The 14,944-nt window shown below is 44.9% G+C and overlaps 1 protein-coding gene across 1 annotated transcript in view; it reads left to right on the top strand.

Annotated features, from left to right (window-relative positions):
* The window catches only part of AP3B1 (adaptor related protein complex 3 subunit beta 1), a 249,412-nt gene that overhangs the window by 66,021 nt on the left and 168,447 nt on the right, over window positions 1-14,944 (top strand). Inside the window, exons 8-11 of the mRNA XM_088443910.1 lie at window positions 7,173-7,325; window positions 11,790-11,887; window positions 14,314-14,368; window positions 14,460-14,531. Of these exons, the coding sequence (XP_088300036.1) occupies window positions 7,173-7,325; window positions 11,790-11,887; window positions 14,314-14,368; window positions 14,460-14,531 (378 nt within the window). The remainder of the gene's footprint in view (window positions 1-7,172; window positions 7,326-11,789; window positions 11,888-14,313; window positions 14,369-14,459; window positions 14,532-14,944) is intronic.

Here is a 14,944-nt window from a genome sequence, read left to right as displayed (position 1 = left end):
GTTCAGCACAGCCACCAGAATTTTCAAGGGATAAATCTTTTGTCTTTCATTGCTCAGAAAAACATCTGCTAATGGATGGGCCCCTTTAGAGATAGTGTTTTAGTTGCACATGCCAGTGGGAACATGCCAATGATTAGTTATTTTGAAATTGTGTCTTTTTAACCTGGCAAAAGCGTCATCTGCTTTCTAGAAAGTGGTTAGATACTTTGTCTTCTCCATATTATTCATTAAACCATTGATTAAACCTGCCATGCAATGTTTTATTTGTGTGTTTTACATTTTTGTATGCACCCCTAATAGTTTTTTCCAGTTTTCTTTAGATCTTTCCATAGGTAAATTTAACGGTCCGTTCCAAAGGCTCAGTAAGACTTGAGTGTTTAGAATAACGGGTAGATTATGTTAACCCGGCATAGTTTTATTTTTGTAACCGTGCCAACAAACACGCAGGAACCAGGCCTTTATTTTCCCTACAATTTCTAAGCAGACTGGGTTGTACCCAAGTAAATATTTGTGCTGGCCGTGAGTGTCTGCAATTTGTTGTGTATACAGTATATGTTACCAAACAAAAACCGGTCTTACACTTCAGCGCTACCCATAGCGCTGAAGTGTAAGACTGTTTTTTGTTGTGTATTCTGGTTATATAAGTGGGTGAATTATTGTACGTTTTTTATTTCGGTTGCCTTGGGGTGCAGCGCCAAGAGTGAGACTCATTTTGTATATTTAATTGGTAACATATGTTGGGTTGAATTGGTGGACTCCTATGTACTCCGTGTCCTGTGCCTGGAGAGGAGTATGGTCAGAGTGGTGCGGTGCTGGACACAATACTGATGCCACTCTAATAGCGGTAGGGGTGGAAATTTATTGTAAAATATTCAGTATTAGTGGAATTCTTTATTAAACCCATTGGTATACTAGCAATCCAGGTTCTAGAAGAACACTGCAGAACTGTTAAAAACTTTCTGAATAATGTGTAAAGTCTCTAATAACAAAAACATTCCTATTTGTTAGGCAAAGATGTATGTTTTATGTTGTGTTTTCTAATTTATTTTTGTTGGAATTTAGGATTAGCCCTTGTGGTTTTTACAAAATATTCCTCCCTCTCCCAAGGAAGTCTCTTAACAAGACATCTTGAGAAGCCCAAGAGACTTTTAATTTGGTTATTTCTATCATTATGGATCAGATTTTAGGCTGTTTCTATGTAAATGTAAGATTTAAGGAACAATTAAGTGTTGACAAAGCAGATTGCAGCCTTATCAATTGCAGTGCATTTTCCATAATTTTTCTAACTGACATATTTCATGATAAATAGCGGGTGCCAAGTCAAAGCAGATTATACAGTGCACTGGCAATTCATAGTGCTGTCAGGGAGAAGACCGATTGACTTTACATTTACATATTAATGAGAAGATTTGTTAAGAGGGTGCTTGACTATGGAAAATAACAGCATATTTATAGGGCACAACATTTCATAAATAGAGCTGATGCAGGGAAATGGAAATTAAACCTTTTTAGGTTAATGAATTCTAGAGATTAGTGAAATGAACGTTAGCAGATTTAGTTGTATAAGAATCTACCTCGCCGATAGCGCACACTTCCTCTGTCACGTTTCACAACAGTCTCTCTGACTAATGACTTCCCTTCCCATGTGATTTCTATTTTCTTAGTGAATTGATATTGATGGTATGTTGATTCCAGAATAACTTGGATGTGCGAGCAAAAAAGCAGAATGCCATGCATATCAATTGATCATATTGTTATTACTGAGGGCTGATGGCGCACTGTTTGAAGTCTGCAATGGACGTCTGCGATGTTATGCTTCTATGTGTTGTACAATGTTTCCTCACACTGTGACCTAAGGGGCCTTCCTAGATTTTATAGAAATTCTGTGATCAGGTTTTCATCCCTCCAACGGTACGGTTAGTACTATGTGACACTAATGAAAGGGGACAGGTGTGTTTATTATAGCTGCATCGGTGTTCAAATTACATAACTGATTTTGGATATAAAATAAGATCCTATAAATCGATAAAAGCAAAAAAATTTGGATGGCTGCTATAGTCTCGGGGCCTCTGCCTCGGTACTGGAGGTTAGCAGAAGGGCCCCTGCTCCCCACCCCAAAGAGGGTGATTGACTTGTGAGCGAGCACAGCTCATATTCTCATTACTTTAGTGTCAGTCTCTGCAATGTGCACATATTCTGTTATTAAGTGATGGGGGAGGGGTGTTCTGCTCCAGTACAACATCATCATTCACTGGTTATGCAAATGGTTGTAAAATGGGTGCTGCGAAGTATAGTAAAGTAAGAAGCAATGTTTAATGGTTTACCCCCATTCCATGGGATTTCCATCTTCAGATGCTTTTACCCTACTGGATAACCAGATTCTCTTTCTAGCTTCCATCTGTGCCTTTCAGCCCCGTCTTGATAAGATCGAGCAGAGATGTTTGAGTACAGTTTTGTTTTTCAGCTAGAAAACAACGTATTTATTAGAGTTACAGGCACGAAAGTAAATAAACACCAAATTAACTTACACTACACTTTTTAAAGCATTTAAGTGTTTTTTATTTTTACATTTTTAGTTAGGTCTATTTTAGCATTCATTTTAATCTGTTCATCCGGTTTAAAGAAAGATGGATAATATTTGGGTTGATGGTAATATTTGAATCTGCTAGTACACAGGTTCTTAAACTCAGTCCTCTGGACCCCAAACAGTGCATGTTTTCCAGTCTCCTCAGAGAATCACAAGAGAAATAAATAGCTCCACCAGTGGAACGTTTAAAATCTGTGAGAATGAATACACCCTGTGCACCTACCTGCTGGGTGACCTGGAAAATATGAACTATGTGGGGTCCTGAGGACCGAGTTGGAGAACCTCTGAGATAGTACTAATAAACAAAATATGGCTGCCATCATAATTTGCTTCTTGCTACATGTAGGGTCTGTTCGAGTAAGCTTGATTTTTTTTTTTTCCTTTTTGTTATTAATAAAACACTTAATTTGCATACTGCCAATGAAGACAGCGGCTTGTGACCCATATCACTGGCAGAGCGCAGTAAGCACAAGCGTGATGTGTTTCATTAGAGTAATTGCATTACAAATCAACGCCGGTGGATTTTGTTAATGGAATTTTGCTACTGTTAAAATACGGAGCACAGCAGAAAATCTGCTAAGACTGTGTGTTCCCAACTGTTTACATCACAGGCTTTCCAAAGGTAAAATCGCAGTATTTTATGCTCCGTTTCAGTAACTGGATAATATTTATTATTATTATTATTACTACATACACTGACTCACACTGAGGATTAAAATGCTGAAGTTGTGATTATATGGTGGTATAAAACTATTGCCCCCTTTTTAACAGTTTTCAAATTATGTGGAATTAAAATGTATATATTTGGAAGGTCTTACAAAATACTCTGTAATGCATAATAATATCAATTTCGTTTTAATTAGCAGTAAAAGCCGACATGCACGTACCATGTCAATATGTTCACAATGTTAACATCTTACGCTTATATAGACGTGTCACATTTCAACGTTTTGTCTATGTATATCTCCATTTTAGAGGTCGACATTTTAACCATGTTGTCATACTAACATTCAGCATTCTGGTATTGACATTATGGATGTCCCCATAGTGAATGCACACCACTAGTTACAGTGGTGACACTAGTTGGACAAGTCTCCACCACTTTTGAACTTGTGGACACTGCGGTTTGCAGATTGTTTCAGAGGTGGTCAGTGGGGTTTTGAAAGGCCAGTCCTAAACCTTTCTATATTTTACATTTCTATTATTTACTTGCCTTGTGTCAATTTCCTGCTGGAATGCAATTTTTCTCCCAATCAATGGGGGGAATTCAAATGTTTTCGCTGGCATTTCTGACCGCACTATTCTGATTTGCAGAGCAGAAATGCGTCAAAAGTCTGCTTTTTGGGCACCCTAACCAGTACTTTAGATGGGTTTAGCCTCCTTACGTGGCTAAAGCCTGTCTATTTGTATGTGACATGTGCGATAAAGCATGGGTGCCCCAAAAACAATTGAATATTGCCCCCTCCGAACTCCCGTCACTTTAGATAGGAGATAGGGCACAACAATTGAATCACGCCCCAATGGGTTTTATTGAAGGGGGGGGGCGATTTATTTTATTTGCAGGAATTTAGCTCCCTGGCTAAATGCGTTAAGCAGCTTCTCCCATGCTAAGGGCAGGGTGCAGTGCAGTTACGGTGTGCCTGTCATTCACAACCTGCCCCAAAGCCCTACTTAACATGTGTAAGCAATAATACACAATAAATAAAGCCTCAAGGCTAGTTTGAGGCATTGAATAGCTCCCGGGCACTTAGCTAAATTACAGTACCATCAATTATTTGAATCTCCCCAAACGGTCTGCATACACTTAGCTCGCTCTGTTTTTCCATCCCTACACGTCCTCATAACATTGCTCCCATAAAGCATAGGTTTTCCAAAATGCCTGAGGTTTTATGTTGACCTGTGGTCGATTTCTCTGCTATCGAAGAGTAGCTAACTTAAGGGGCCTATCCATGACACGTTTTTTGAGCAATCCGACCAAAACATCTGACCAGGAGGTTTTGGTCAGATCGTTCAAAAAGTAATCTAATGGATAGGCTGCAAATGTCCTGTGCCGCGCACTCCCGCGAACAACAAGTCTTTTGCCATTCGCTGATCAATTTCTGCATATTGCTGAACGACTTTAGAAAAGTTGTTCAGTGGATATGCAGTGAACGACCAATGGCGAACGGCAAACTTCTTCTCTAATGAATATTCACTGCACTCATTAAAAATGTCCACTCCCTTGTCTCTTCAGCGACAATCCTTGGTCTTTAAAGAAATTGTTCATAAAGTCTTTCATGTTTGTGAAAGATTTGCATGAAAGACTTTTTGTTGGCAGGAAGTGTCTTTGGTCTTTCACAAAAAAAAAAATCTTCTAATGGATAGCCCCCTTTAGCCAGAGTTGCCATAGTACTCTTTGTTGCCGCCATAGCAAGCGTCCATCTTGCATAACTACTCTACAATGGAGGATAGATTAGTCCAGGAAGACTTAAGGTGCGTACACACTGGGCGATAAAGTGGACGACTGAACGATAACGATATCGTTATCGTTCAGTCGTCCACTTTATCGTCCATTTTTAAGCCCAAAAAGATGAACGATGACGACGACGCGCGTTCCCGCGGGTCGTTCGTCATCATCGTTCATCGGGCTGACATGCAGGCCAACCTGACGATCTCGTCAGGTTGCTGCATGTCAGGGAATGGGGGAGAGAGCCCGGCGCTGAACGATATCGTTAATGATATCGTTCAGCGGCTGTGCTCAATGTCATAAACGACATTGAGCACAGCCTGCCGGGGACACACTAGACGATATCGCTCAGGGAGCATATTGTCTAGTGTGTATGCACTATTACAGTCTGTGCCATAGTCTGATGAGCTTCCTCAGCTTCTTTGAGTTGCTTTGAATGTTTTTGATCTTCTCTTGTGTAGAATTGAACTAGCTGGCGACTTTCTCCGAGACGGTTATATTTGTTTTTAAATTGACTCCAGTCAATAAATTGTGTCCTCTGAAGACAACTGTTTGTACCAGGGTTTATTTAGATATCTTTCTAAAAGGGTAGGATCATGTATGTATCCAATTATTGTCTGTCTTGTGTTTAAGAGGAGTATTTTTAATATTGGTTAGGCATGAAAAAGCCATATTAAATGCATTATGTATGGAATGTGAAAAATGCCAAAAGGGGTGATTGCTTTATACAGCTACTGTTTGGTTTGTATAATGCTACAATCATTCCATGTTCTTATCTCTGCACACACAATATAAGAGGCTGAATTGTCACAGGACAGTTTACCTACCTGTCCTTTGTTACTTTCTGAACACAGCTGAAATGTGGCCTGTAGTGGATGCTGAGGAGTGCTTACCCTGTCACTACATTGAAGATTACACTCTTGCCAATCTCTGAAGAACTTGTTTATGACCATGTTCTAATGGTATCTGTTAATGATCAGATGGCTATAATTTCAGCCAAGATTTGTTTTACGTTGCTAGAATTTCCCCCATGTTTTAATCCTCCAACACACGTCTGACAGCCTGTCAGTCATACTCTGCTTGCTTGGATAGAGAATCCCACTTCAAACATAAGCAAACTGCTGTAAAAGGGTGAGCTAATAAAACGTATATGAGATTTTGTTAACAATAAACACTACAGTTGCATAATGACCATTATTCATCTTGGTAAGTGTTTAGTACGTTATAAATGCTCTTTAATTATTTTATAACTTGAAGCCTGGAGTATTGTACATTTTAGTCCAGTATTGACAAGTGATGTGAGCTATCCATATGCCAGGGATATACTGTATGTGAGAGTGGTGTTGTACAATTCCTCAATTGACGTAGTATACTGGACGTCCTCTTTGGATTGCTCAATACTTGCATCTTATTCGCATAAATAAAACAACTGGGAGCAACAGATCTGCATTGCTAGCGTGCCCCAGCATTCCCCCCACGCTATATTTCCCTGCCGCCTGGCACTGTAACATGGCTGAAAGTTGAGCCGCATATTGATGTTTCATAAAGAACAGTCAACGCAGAGCGACTTATTGACAGCGTCAAAGTGCAGCTCACTGCAGTCCCCGCTGGAAGGGTGATACAGGCCACCCCCCTCGAACACTTACCTGCTGTGATAGGGTTTGGTCTCCCCCAGGTACGCGCCCCCCCCCCCTTTCCCTTCTCCATCTGCCTCATACACTGGTACACTGACCACTGGGGTGTAAAACATTTGTACATCTGTGTGCGACTGAGTCCAACTCTGTCTAAAAAGGGCTCTGGCGTGGGCAACCACTGCTCTTCCTCAGGCCACGTTCCATTGTACGTCATTTGCCACTTTGTACGTGTGGACAATCATTTCCTGTGCAGTTAAAGTCGCAGCCCAGCGTCTCCGGTACACCGCGAGTGGATGTGAGTAAGATGCTAAATTTAAATAAAAATATGGTACACCACATGTTTTAGAGCACCTGTCCTGCTGGGCGTCTCGCGCCGTGTGGCGTAAAGTGTATGAGGACACATCTGTAACCAATAACTGGAAGTGAAATGAATGATTAGCACTAACTGGCTCTTCATTGCTATTGTTTTCGGTAACTGATGGTCTTTACTGATGATCTTTTACAGGATGAAATCTCGGAGAATGCAACAAACAATTTTTATGCTTCAGATGAAGAAAATGAAAAGGAAGCGAACCATAAAAAGCCATATACAATGGATCCAGACCACAGGCTTCTCTTACGGAACACCAAACCATTGCTGCAGAGCAGGAACGCCGCGGTATGATTGTCTACCTACAGTTCAGCCATTTTCTATTATACATGTTTTAGTTATTGTCAGAAATGAGACTACTGATCCTTCTATAATAGAATATTGTACAGACATTTGTTAGACAAAGGTTCATTTAACTTCTCAGGCAAGTTGCAGAGTTTTGAGTCTGGATAAATAGAATCAAAACTGCGTTTTTAGGGGCATACCCAGTTGGCTGCCAGGTTTTGCCCACAAAAAATTCTGTGGACCACGCTACCAATTTTGGATTACCGTGGGTATGAGTGTAGTGTGTGTGGGGAGTGGGTGCAGGGTTAGCGGCTGTAGTGTAGGTAGTGTTTGTGGGAAGTGGGTGCAGGGTTAGTGGCTGTAGTGTAGGTAGTGTGTGTGGGGAGTGGGTGCAGGGTTAGTGGCTGTAGTGTAGGTAGTGTGTGCGGGGAGTGGGTGCAGTGTCAGTGGCTGTAGTGTAGGTAGTCGTGTGGGGAGTGGGTGCAGGGTTAGCGGCTGTAGTGTGTGCGGGGAGTGGGTGCAGTGTTAGCGGCTGTAGTGTAGGTAGTGTGTGCGGGGAGCGGGTGCAGGGTTAGCGGCTGTAGTGTAGGAAGTGTGTGCGGGGAGCGGGTGCAGTGTTAGTGGCTGTAGTGTAGTTAGTGTGTGCGGGGAGCGGGTGCAGTTTTAGTGGCTGTAGTGTAGGTAGTGTGTGCGGGGAGTGGGTGCAGTGTTAGCGGCTGTAGTGTAGGTAGTGTGTGCAGGGAGTGGGTGCAGTGTTAGCGGCTGTAGCGTGTGGGGGGAGTGGGTGCAGGGTTAGCGGCTGTAGTGTAGGTAGTGTGTGCGGGGAGTGGGTGCAGGGTCAGCGGCTGTAGTGTAGGTAGTGTGTGCGGGGAGTGGGTGCAGGGTTAGCGGCTGTAGTTTAGGTAGTGTGTGCAGGGAGTGGGTGCAGTGTTAGCGGCTGTAGTGTAGGGAGTGGGTGCAGGGTTAGCGGCTGTAGTGTAGGTAGTGTGTGCGGGGAGTGGGTGCAGGGTTAGTGGCTGTAGTGTAGGTAGTGTGTGCGGGGAGTGGGTGCAGGGTTAGCGGCTGTAGTGTAGGTAGTATGTGTGGTGAGTGGGTGCAGTGTTAGCGGCAGTAGTGTAGGTAGTGTGTGCAGGGAGTGGGTGCAGTGTTAGCGGCTGTAGTGTAGGTAGTATGTGCGGGGAGTGGGTGCAGTGTTAGCGGCTGTAGTGTAGGTAGTATGTGCGGGGAGTGGGTGCAGTGTTAGCGGCTGTAGTGTAGGTAGTGTGTGCGGGGACTGGGTGCAGGGTTAGCGGCTGTAGTGTAGGTAGTATGTGTGGTGAGTGGGTGCAGTGTTAGCGGCTGTAGTGTAGGTAGTGTGTGCGGGGAGTGGGTGCAGTGTTAGCGGCTGTAGTGTAGGTAGTGGGTGCAGGGTTAGCGGCTGTAGTGTAGGTAGTATGTGTGGTGAGTGGGTGCAGTGTTAGCGGCTGTAGTGTAGGTAGTGTGTGCGGGGAGTGGGTGCAGTGTTAGCGGCTGTAGTGTAGGTAGTTGTCCGGGGAGTGGGTGCAGGGTTAGCGGCTGTAGTGTAGGTAGTATGTGCGGGGAGTGGGTGCAGTGTTAGTGGCTGTAGTGGGTGCAGTGTTAGTGGCTGTAGTGGGTGCAGTGTTAGCGGCTGTAGTGTAGGTAGTGTGTGCGGGGAGTGGGTGCAGTGTTAGCGGCTGTAGTGTAGGTAGTGTGTGCGGGGAGTGGGTGCAGGGTTAGCGGCTGTAGTGTAGGTAGTGGGTGCAGGGTTAGCGGCTGTAGTGTAGGTAGTCTGTGCGGGGAGTGGGTGCAGGGTTAGCGGATGTAGTGTAGGTAGTGTGTGCGGGGAGTGGGTGCAGTGTTAGCGGCTGTAGTGTAGGTAGTGTGTGCGGGGAGTGGGTGCAGTGTTAGCGGCTGTAGTGTAGGTAGTGTGTGCGGGGAGTGGGTGCAGGGTTAGCGGCTGTAGTGTAGGTAGTGGGTGCAGGGTTAGCGGCTGTAGTGTAGGTAGTCTGTGCGGGGAGTGGGTGCAGGGTTAGCGGATGTAGTGTAGGGAGTGAGTGCTGTGTTAGTGGCTGTAGTGTAGGTAGTGTGTGCGGGGAGCGTGTGCAGGGTTAGCGGCTGTAGTGTAGGTAGTGTGTGCGGGGAGTGGGTGCAGGGTTAGCGGCTGTAGTGTAGGTAGTGGGTGCAGGGTTAGCGGCTGTAGTGTAGGTAGTGTGTGCGGGGAGTGGGTGCAGTGCTAGCGGCTGTAGTGTAGGTAGTGTGTGCGGGGAGTGGGTGCAGGGTTAGCGGATGTAGTGCAGGTAGTGTATGGGGGGAGCGGGTGCAGGGTTAGCGGATGTAGTGTGTGCTGGGAGTGGGTGCAGTGTTAGCGGCTGTAGTGTGTGCGGGGAGCGGGTGCAGTGTTAGCGGCTGTAGTGTAGGTAGTGGGTGCAGGGTTAGCGGCTGTAGTGTAGGTAGTGTGTGCGGGGAGAGGGTGCAGTGTTAGCGGCTGTAGTGTAGGTAGTGTGTGCGGGGAGTGGGTGCAGTGTTAGCGGCTGTAGTGTAGGTAGTGTGTGCGGGGAGTGGGTGCAGTGTTAGCGGCTGTAGTGTAGGTAGTGTGTGCGGGGAGCGGGTGCAGTGTTAGCGGATGTAGTGTAGGTAGTGTGTGCGGGGAGTTGGTGCAGTGTTAGCGGCTGTAGTGTAGGTAGTGTGTGCGGGGAGTGGGTGCAGTGCTAGCGGCTGTAGTGTAGGTAGTGTGTGCAGGGAGTGGGTGCAGGGTTAGCGGCTGTAGTGTAGGTAGTGTGTGCGGGGAGTGGGTGCAGGGTTAGCAGCTGTAGTGTAGGTAGTATGTGTGGTGAGTGGGTGCAGTGTTAGCGACAGTAGTGTAGGTAGTGTGTGCGGGGAGTGGGTGCAGGGTTAGCGGCTGTAGTGTAGGTAGTGTATGGGAGGAGCGGGTGCAGGGTTAGCGGATGTAGTGTGTGCTGGGAGCGGGTGCAGGGTTAGCGGCTGTAGTGTGTGCGGGGAGCGGGTGCAGTGTTAGCGGCTGTAGTGTACGTAGTGGGTGCAGGGTTAGCGGCTGTAGTGTAGGTAGTGTTTGTGGGAAGTGGGTGCAGTGTTAGCGGCTGTAGTGTAGGTAGTGTGTGCGGGGAGCGAGTGCAGTGTTAGCGGCTGTAGTGTAGGTAGTGTGTGCGGGGAGTGGGTGCAGGGTTAGCGGTTGTAGTGTAGGTAGTGTGTGCGGGGAGCGGGTGCAGTGTTAGCGGCTGTAGTGTAGGTAGTGTGTGCGGGGAGCGGGTGCAGTGTTAGCGGCTGTAGTGTAGGTAGTGTGTGCGGGGAGCGGGTGCAGTGTTAGCGGCTGTAGTGTAGGTAGTGTGTGCGGGGAGCGGGTGCAGTGTTAGCGGCTGTAGTGTAGGTAGTGTGTGCGGGGAGCGGGTGCAGTGTTAGCGGCTGTAGTGTAGGTAGTGTGTGCAGGGAGTGGGTGCAGGGTTAGCGGCTGTAGTGTAGGTAGTGTGTGGGGGGAGCGGGTGCAGTGTTAGCGGCTGTAGTGAAGGTAGTGTGTGCGGGGAGTGGGTGCATGGTTAGCGGCTGTAGTGTAGGTAGTGTGTGGGGGGAGTGGGTGCAGTGTTAGCGGCTGTAGTGTAGGTAGTGTGTGCGGGGAGTGGGTGCAGTGTTAGCGGCTGTAGTATAGGTAGTGTGTGCGGGGAGTGGGTGCAGTGTTAGCGGCTGTAGTGTAGGTAGTGTGTGGGGGGAGTGGGTGCAGTGTTAGCGGCTGTAGTGTAGGCAGTGTGTGCGGGGAGCGGGTGCAGTGTTAGTGGCTGTAGTGTGTGCGGGGAGTGAATGTAGGGTTAGCGGCTGTAGTGTAGGTAGTATGTGCGGGGAGGAGGGTGCAGTGTTAGCGGCTGTAGTGTAGGTAGTATATGGTGGGAGTGGGTGCAGTGTTAGCGGTTGTAGTGTAGGTAGTGTGTGCGGAGAGTGGGTTCAGGGTTAGTGGCTGTAGTGTAGGTAGTGGGTGCAGGGTTAGAGGCTGTAGTGTAGACAGTGTGTGGGGAGCAAGTGCAGGGTTAGGGGTAGTACCTGTCATGTGCCCAGCCGGTCCATGGAAGCTGTCTGTAGTGCTGGAAACATGAAAAGAGAACTGGAGGAGGAGGACAGCACTGCAGAAGGTGAGTAATTAAGCTAATTGGAAACTTCCAATTGATTAATCATTAGGAGGAGTGCCGCAGGCAAGTCCAAACAATTTTTCCAGACTCTTTCTGGATGCGCTCAAAAAAATAAATAAATCATAACCCTGCACCCAACTGAATACCAAAAATCTTGCACCTGTGGGTTTTTGGTGAACTCGTACCTGATTGAAAATGCCCCTTAGCATTTTAAGATAGATAATCATTGAATCTGATTTCCGGGGAGAAATTTATGGATTTTTTTTGTCTGTTTCGCAATTATTTAAAGACGTTTCATTATCTAAATGTTTTTTTTGTTTGGTCTTTTAAATAGGTTGTTATGGCAGTAGCACAGCTATATTGGCATTTGGCACCGAAATCTGAAACCAGTACAGTTGCCAAATCCTTGGTACGCCTTCTCCGCAGTCACAGGTATGGTGAAAGTGGTTTGTGGTGTCTGGTTTGGTTACACACTATTATTCTGCCGGAGAATGATTGCTTGTTGTTTGTGGGCACTGGCTTGTATGCATGTTGTTTTTGGGCAAAATTAAACTTTCCATTTAAAGGAGTTCATCACTGATTTACTATATAACATTTATATTGTATATATATCAGATTGAAAAATAAAACTGAAATGTCAAAAGGTTTGGTGCCCTGTCAGTCGGCCTTCTGTGACATCTCCTTTGGCAGAAATTACATATTTATTATTCTATATTTCATATATTTCTTTTATTGCAGCCTGCTAAGAGTCACGCTATTTTTTCTTTAGTGACTGGCGGAACTCGTCTAGCTCCCTAATGTTCCTGGGGATTTCTGTATGCGCTGCATGTTTCACATCTCCCCATAGAGCTTCAGTACCCTTCAAGTCTGGGCACTGTGGAGGCCATTCCAAAACCTTAATGTTTCGTTCCTCTAAGCCACAGGTTCTCAAACTCGGTCCTCAGGACCCCAAACAGTACATGTTTTGCAGGTTTCCTCACAGAATCAGTGAAATAATTAGCTCCACCTGTGGATTTTCAGTGAGTAATGAATACACCTGTGCCCCTGCTGGGTGACCTGGAAAACGTGACCTGTGTGGGGTCCTGAGGACCGAGTTTGAGAACCACTGCTCTAAGCACTGCACAGTATATGTTTTGTATTGATGTATTTGCTGAAATAGCTAACCTTGTCCCTGCTTCAGTTTATCAACTGACTGTAGAGTATTCGCTTCCAGGATTACTGGATATTTATTTGACTCCCTTTTTCCTTCCTCTGGCTAACACACAGCCACAATAACCCACCCCTCTGTGTTTTTTGTGCTTCACCTGTTGTTCGTCCAAATGTGTATTTTGTAGTTATGGCTAAAAGTATTTTTTTTGTTGTCACCCCTAGACTATAAACTGACACAAGAGGGCGTTCCACCCTTGTCTGTAATACACTCCCACTAATGGTAAACTGCTTTAATCCATTCCGTACTCCCTTCCCAGGGCAATGGGTCAGTGAGTACTACCTATAGTTGCCCACGACCAGTATAGTGGCCCGGCTCCCAGTATAGTGGGCAACTGTACCATGCCGCCTACTTCTTTTGTGAAGTGGGTGTGACAGGGGGCCTTGATGACACAATTCGCTAAAATGTTGAGAAACTTAGCGTTCCGCCTGCCGTCCCTCTCACCTGTTCCTTCCACATGATGGATCTCTGAGTCCTGCCTGCAATAGTCGGCAAGACTGGTTTATATTGTTATTAACTGTCACTGACTTAGTTGTCTTAAGCTGGGTACACACACGAGTGATGTGTACCCAGCCGATATGTCGGGGTACACATGAGAACGAGGTAATGAACGACGGACTGATTCCTCGTTCTGTCTTTCATTACCTGCAACTGGGCCTCTTGCTCGGCTGACCGGACGATGTCACTTTACAGGCTATGTTTGAAAAATGACAGGAGCTGATTGGTCGGTACTTTCTCTCTCCACTTTATCACACTCTATGGCTTAGTACAAGTCCTTTTAAATATCTTAAGTTTGTTTTTACAACTTGTACTATCTATTTGAAACTATTAAATATTAGGTTGTTTGTTTTTTGTTGTCATTTTGCCTTTACGGCGCTGCAGACACTTGATGGTGGCGTATCAGCAAGAGATAATAACGGTGCATAGCATTTTGTGGCATAACTACGATTTTTGTTTCATACTGATGTTCTTTATGGTAAAGTCATAGGAAAGATTTATTTCTAGCAGCTCTTCCATGGAAATCATTCTAGTAGAAGCAACCCTGTACTGTGTACTATTACTTCAGTGGATTCAATCACAGATTTTTGTGTTCCAGATCTTGCCTGGAGTTCAATAATTCCACTTCATTTTCACTTATTTTCCATCTCTTAATGATGATTCCGACCGTTGAAATTCTTAGCTACAAGCATTTCATTTACTTTTTATATCTGTGCCCTGCTTTATAGCCCTTCGTTCTCCTAATCTTCGAGTCCTCAGTCAGTGTAAAGGAACCCATGACTGCTCAGAGCAACAGCAACTTCCTGACTGGCTGAATGGATCAGAGGATTTATGTGGCTTTGAAATTGTCCTCACCTGGCTTGGAATTTAAGACCAAACCGATCAATAAAGTTTTAACAAACGAACACAAAAAAAAAGCAATCATGAATCAACTGGAATGGTGCCCAGTCTGATTACATGTAAACAATATCCTTTGTTTAAGTATTTTGTTTCAATATTGTATTTTTAAATGAATAACAATTGTGCACTAGATGTGCAGAAATCATGTTTCCCCTGCAGTGATTGTGTCAACTTCTTTTTCTGTAGAGATTTAGTGGAAGCTTAAATCTATATTATCATTTCTAGTGGTTTACTTGTCATCTATGTTTTTCAGGGAAGTGCAATACATTGTTCTTCAGAACATAGCAACGATGTCTATACAGAGGAAGGTAATGCAGCTAATGACCACAATATGGATTGTGATAACCAGTGCCATGCCCACTACTAACTCTGTTTGTATCTCCATTCATTCTTTTATAGGGCCTGTTTGAGCCATTTTTAAAGAGTTTCTATGTCAGATCAACTGATCCGACTATGATAAAAACGTTAAAGGTGAGAGCGAGCTTTTGGTTCTCTTTAAGTAACAGCTATAAAGATTTATGAGGCCAGTGTGCAGCATGTAGATGAACTCCATTATTAGTTCTTCTTCTTATCAGTTGTTCTTGTTGGTTTATTGAGATATTAGGTTATTAGAGGGCACAGTTATTTATTTAGCAATTCTGTTGTACTACCTTTGTGTCCTGGAGAGGAGAAGTGGCGTGTGCAGTGTAGGTACATGCCCTGTGTCATCCTTTATGATGTTGTTTAGTCTTTGGTTTACCAGGATTCTTGTTTGTTTTTCATACCACGCCCCCCAACACACACTTGATCACTCGTTCTGTCCTTCATAAACATGAATTGGACTGCATGCGATATCGTCAGCTTTGATGTGTAGCACATGAAACCTGAAAACGTTGCATGCAACC

This window comes from Taudactylus pleione, unplaced genomic scaffold, assembly GCF_031769625.1.
Source record: "Taudactylus pleione unplaced genomic scaffold, aTauple2 ptg000336l, whole genome shotgun sequence".
NCBI classification, from domain to species: domain Eukaryota; kingdom Metazoa; phylum Chordata; class Amphibia; order Anura; family Myobatrachidae; genus Taudactylus; species Taudactylus pleione.
This window is presented reverse-complemented; position numbering and strand designations above follow the sequence as displayed.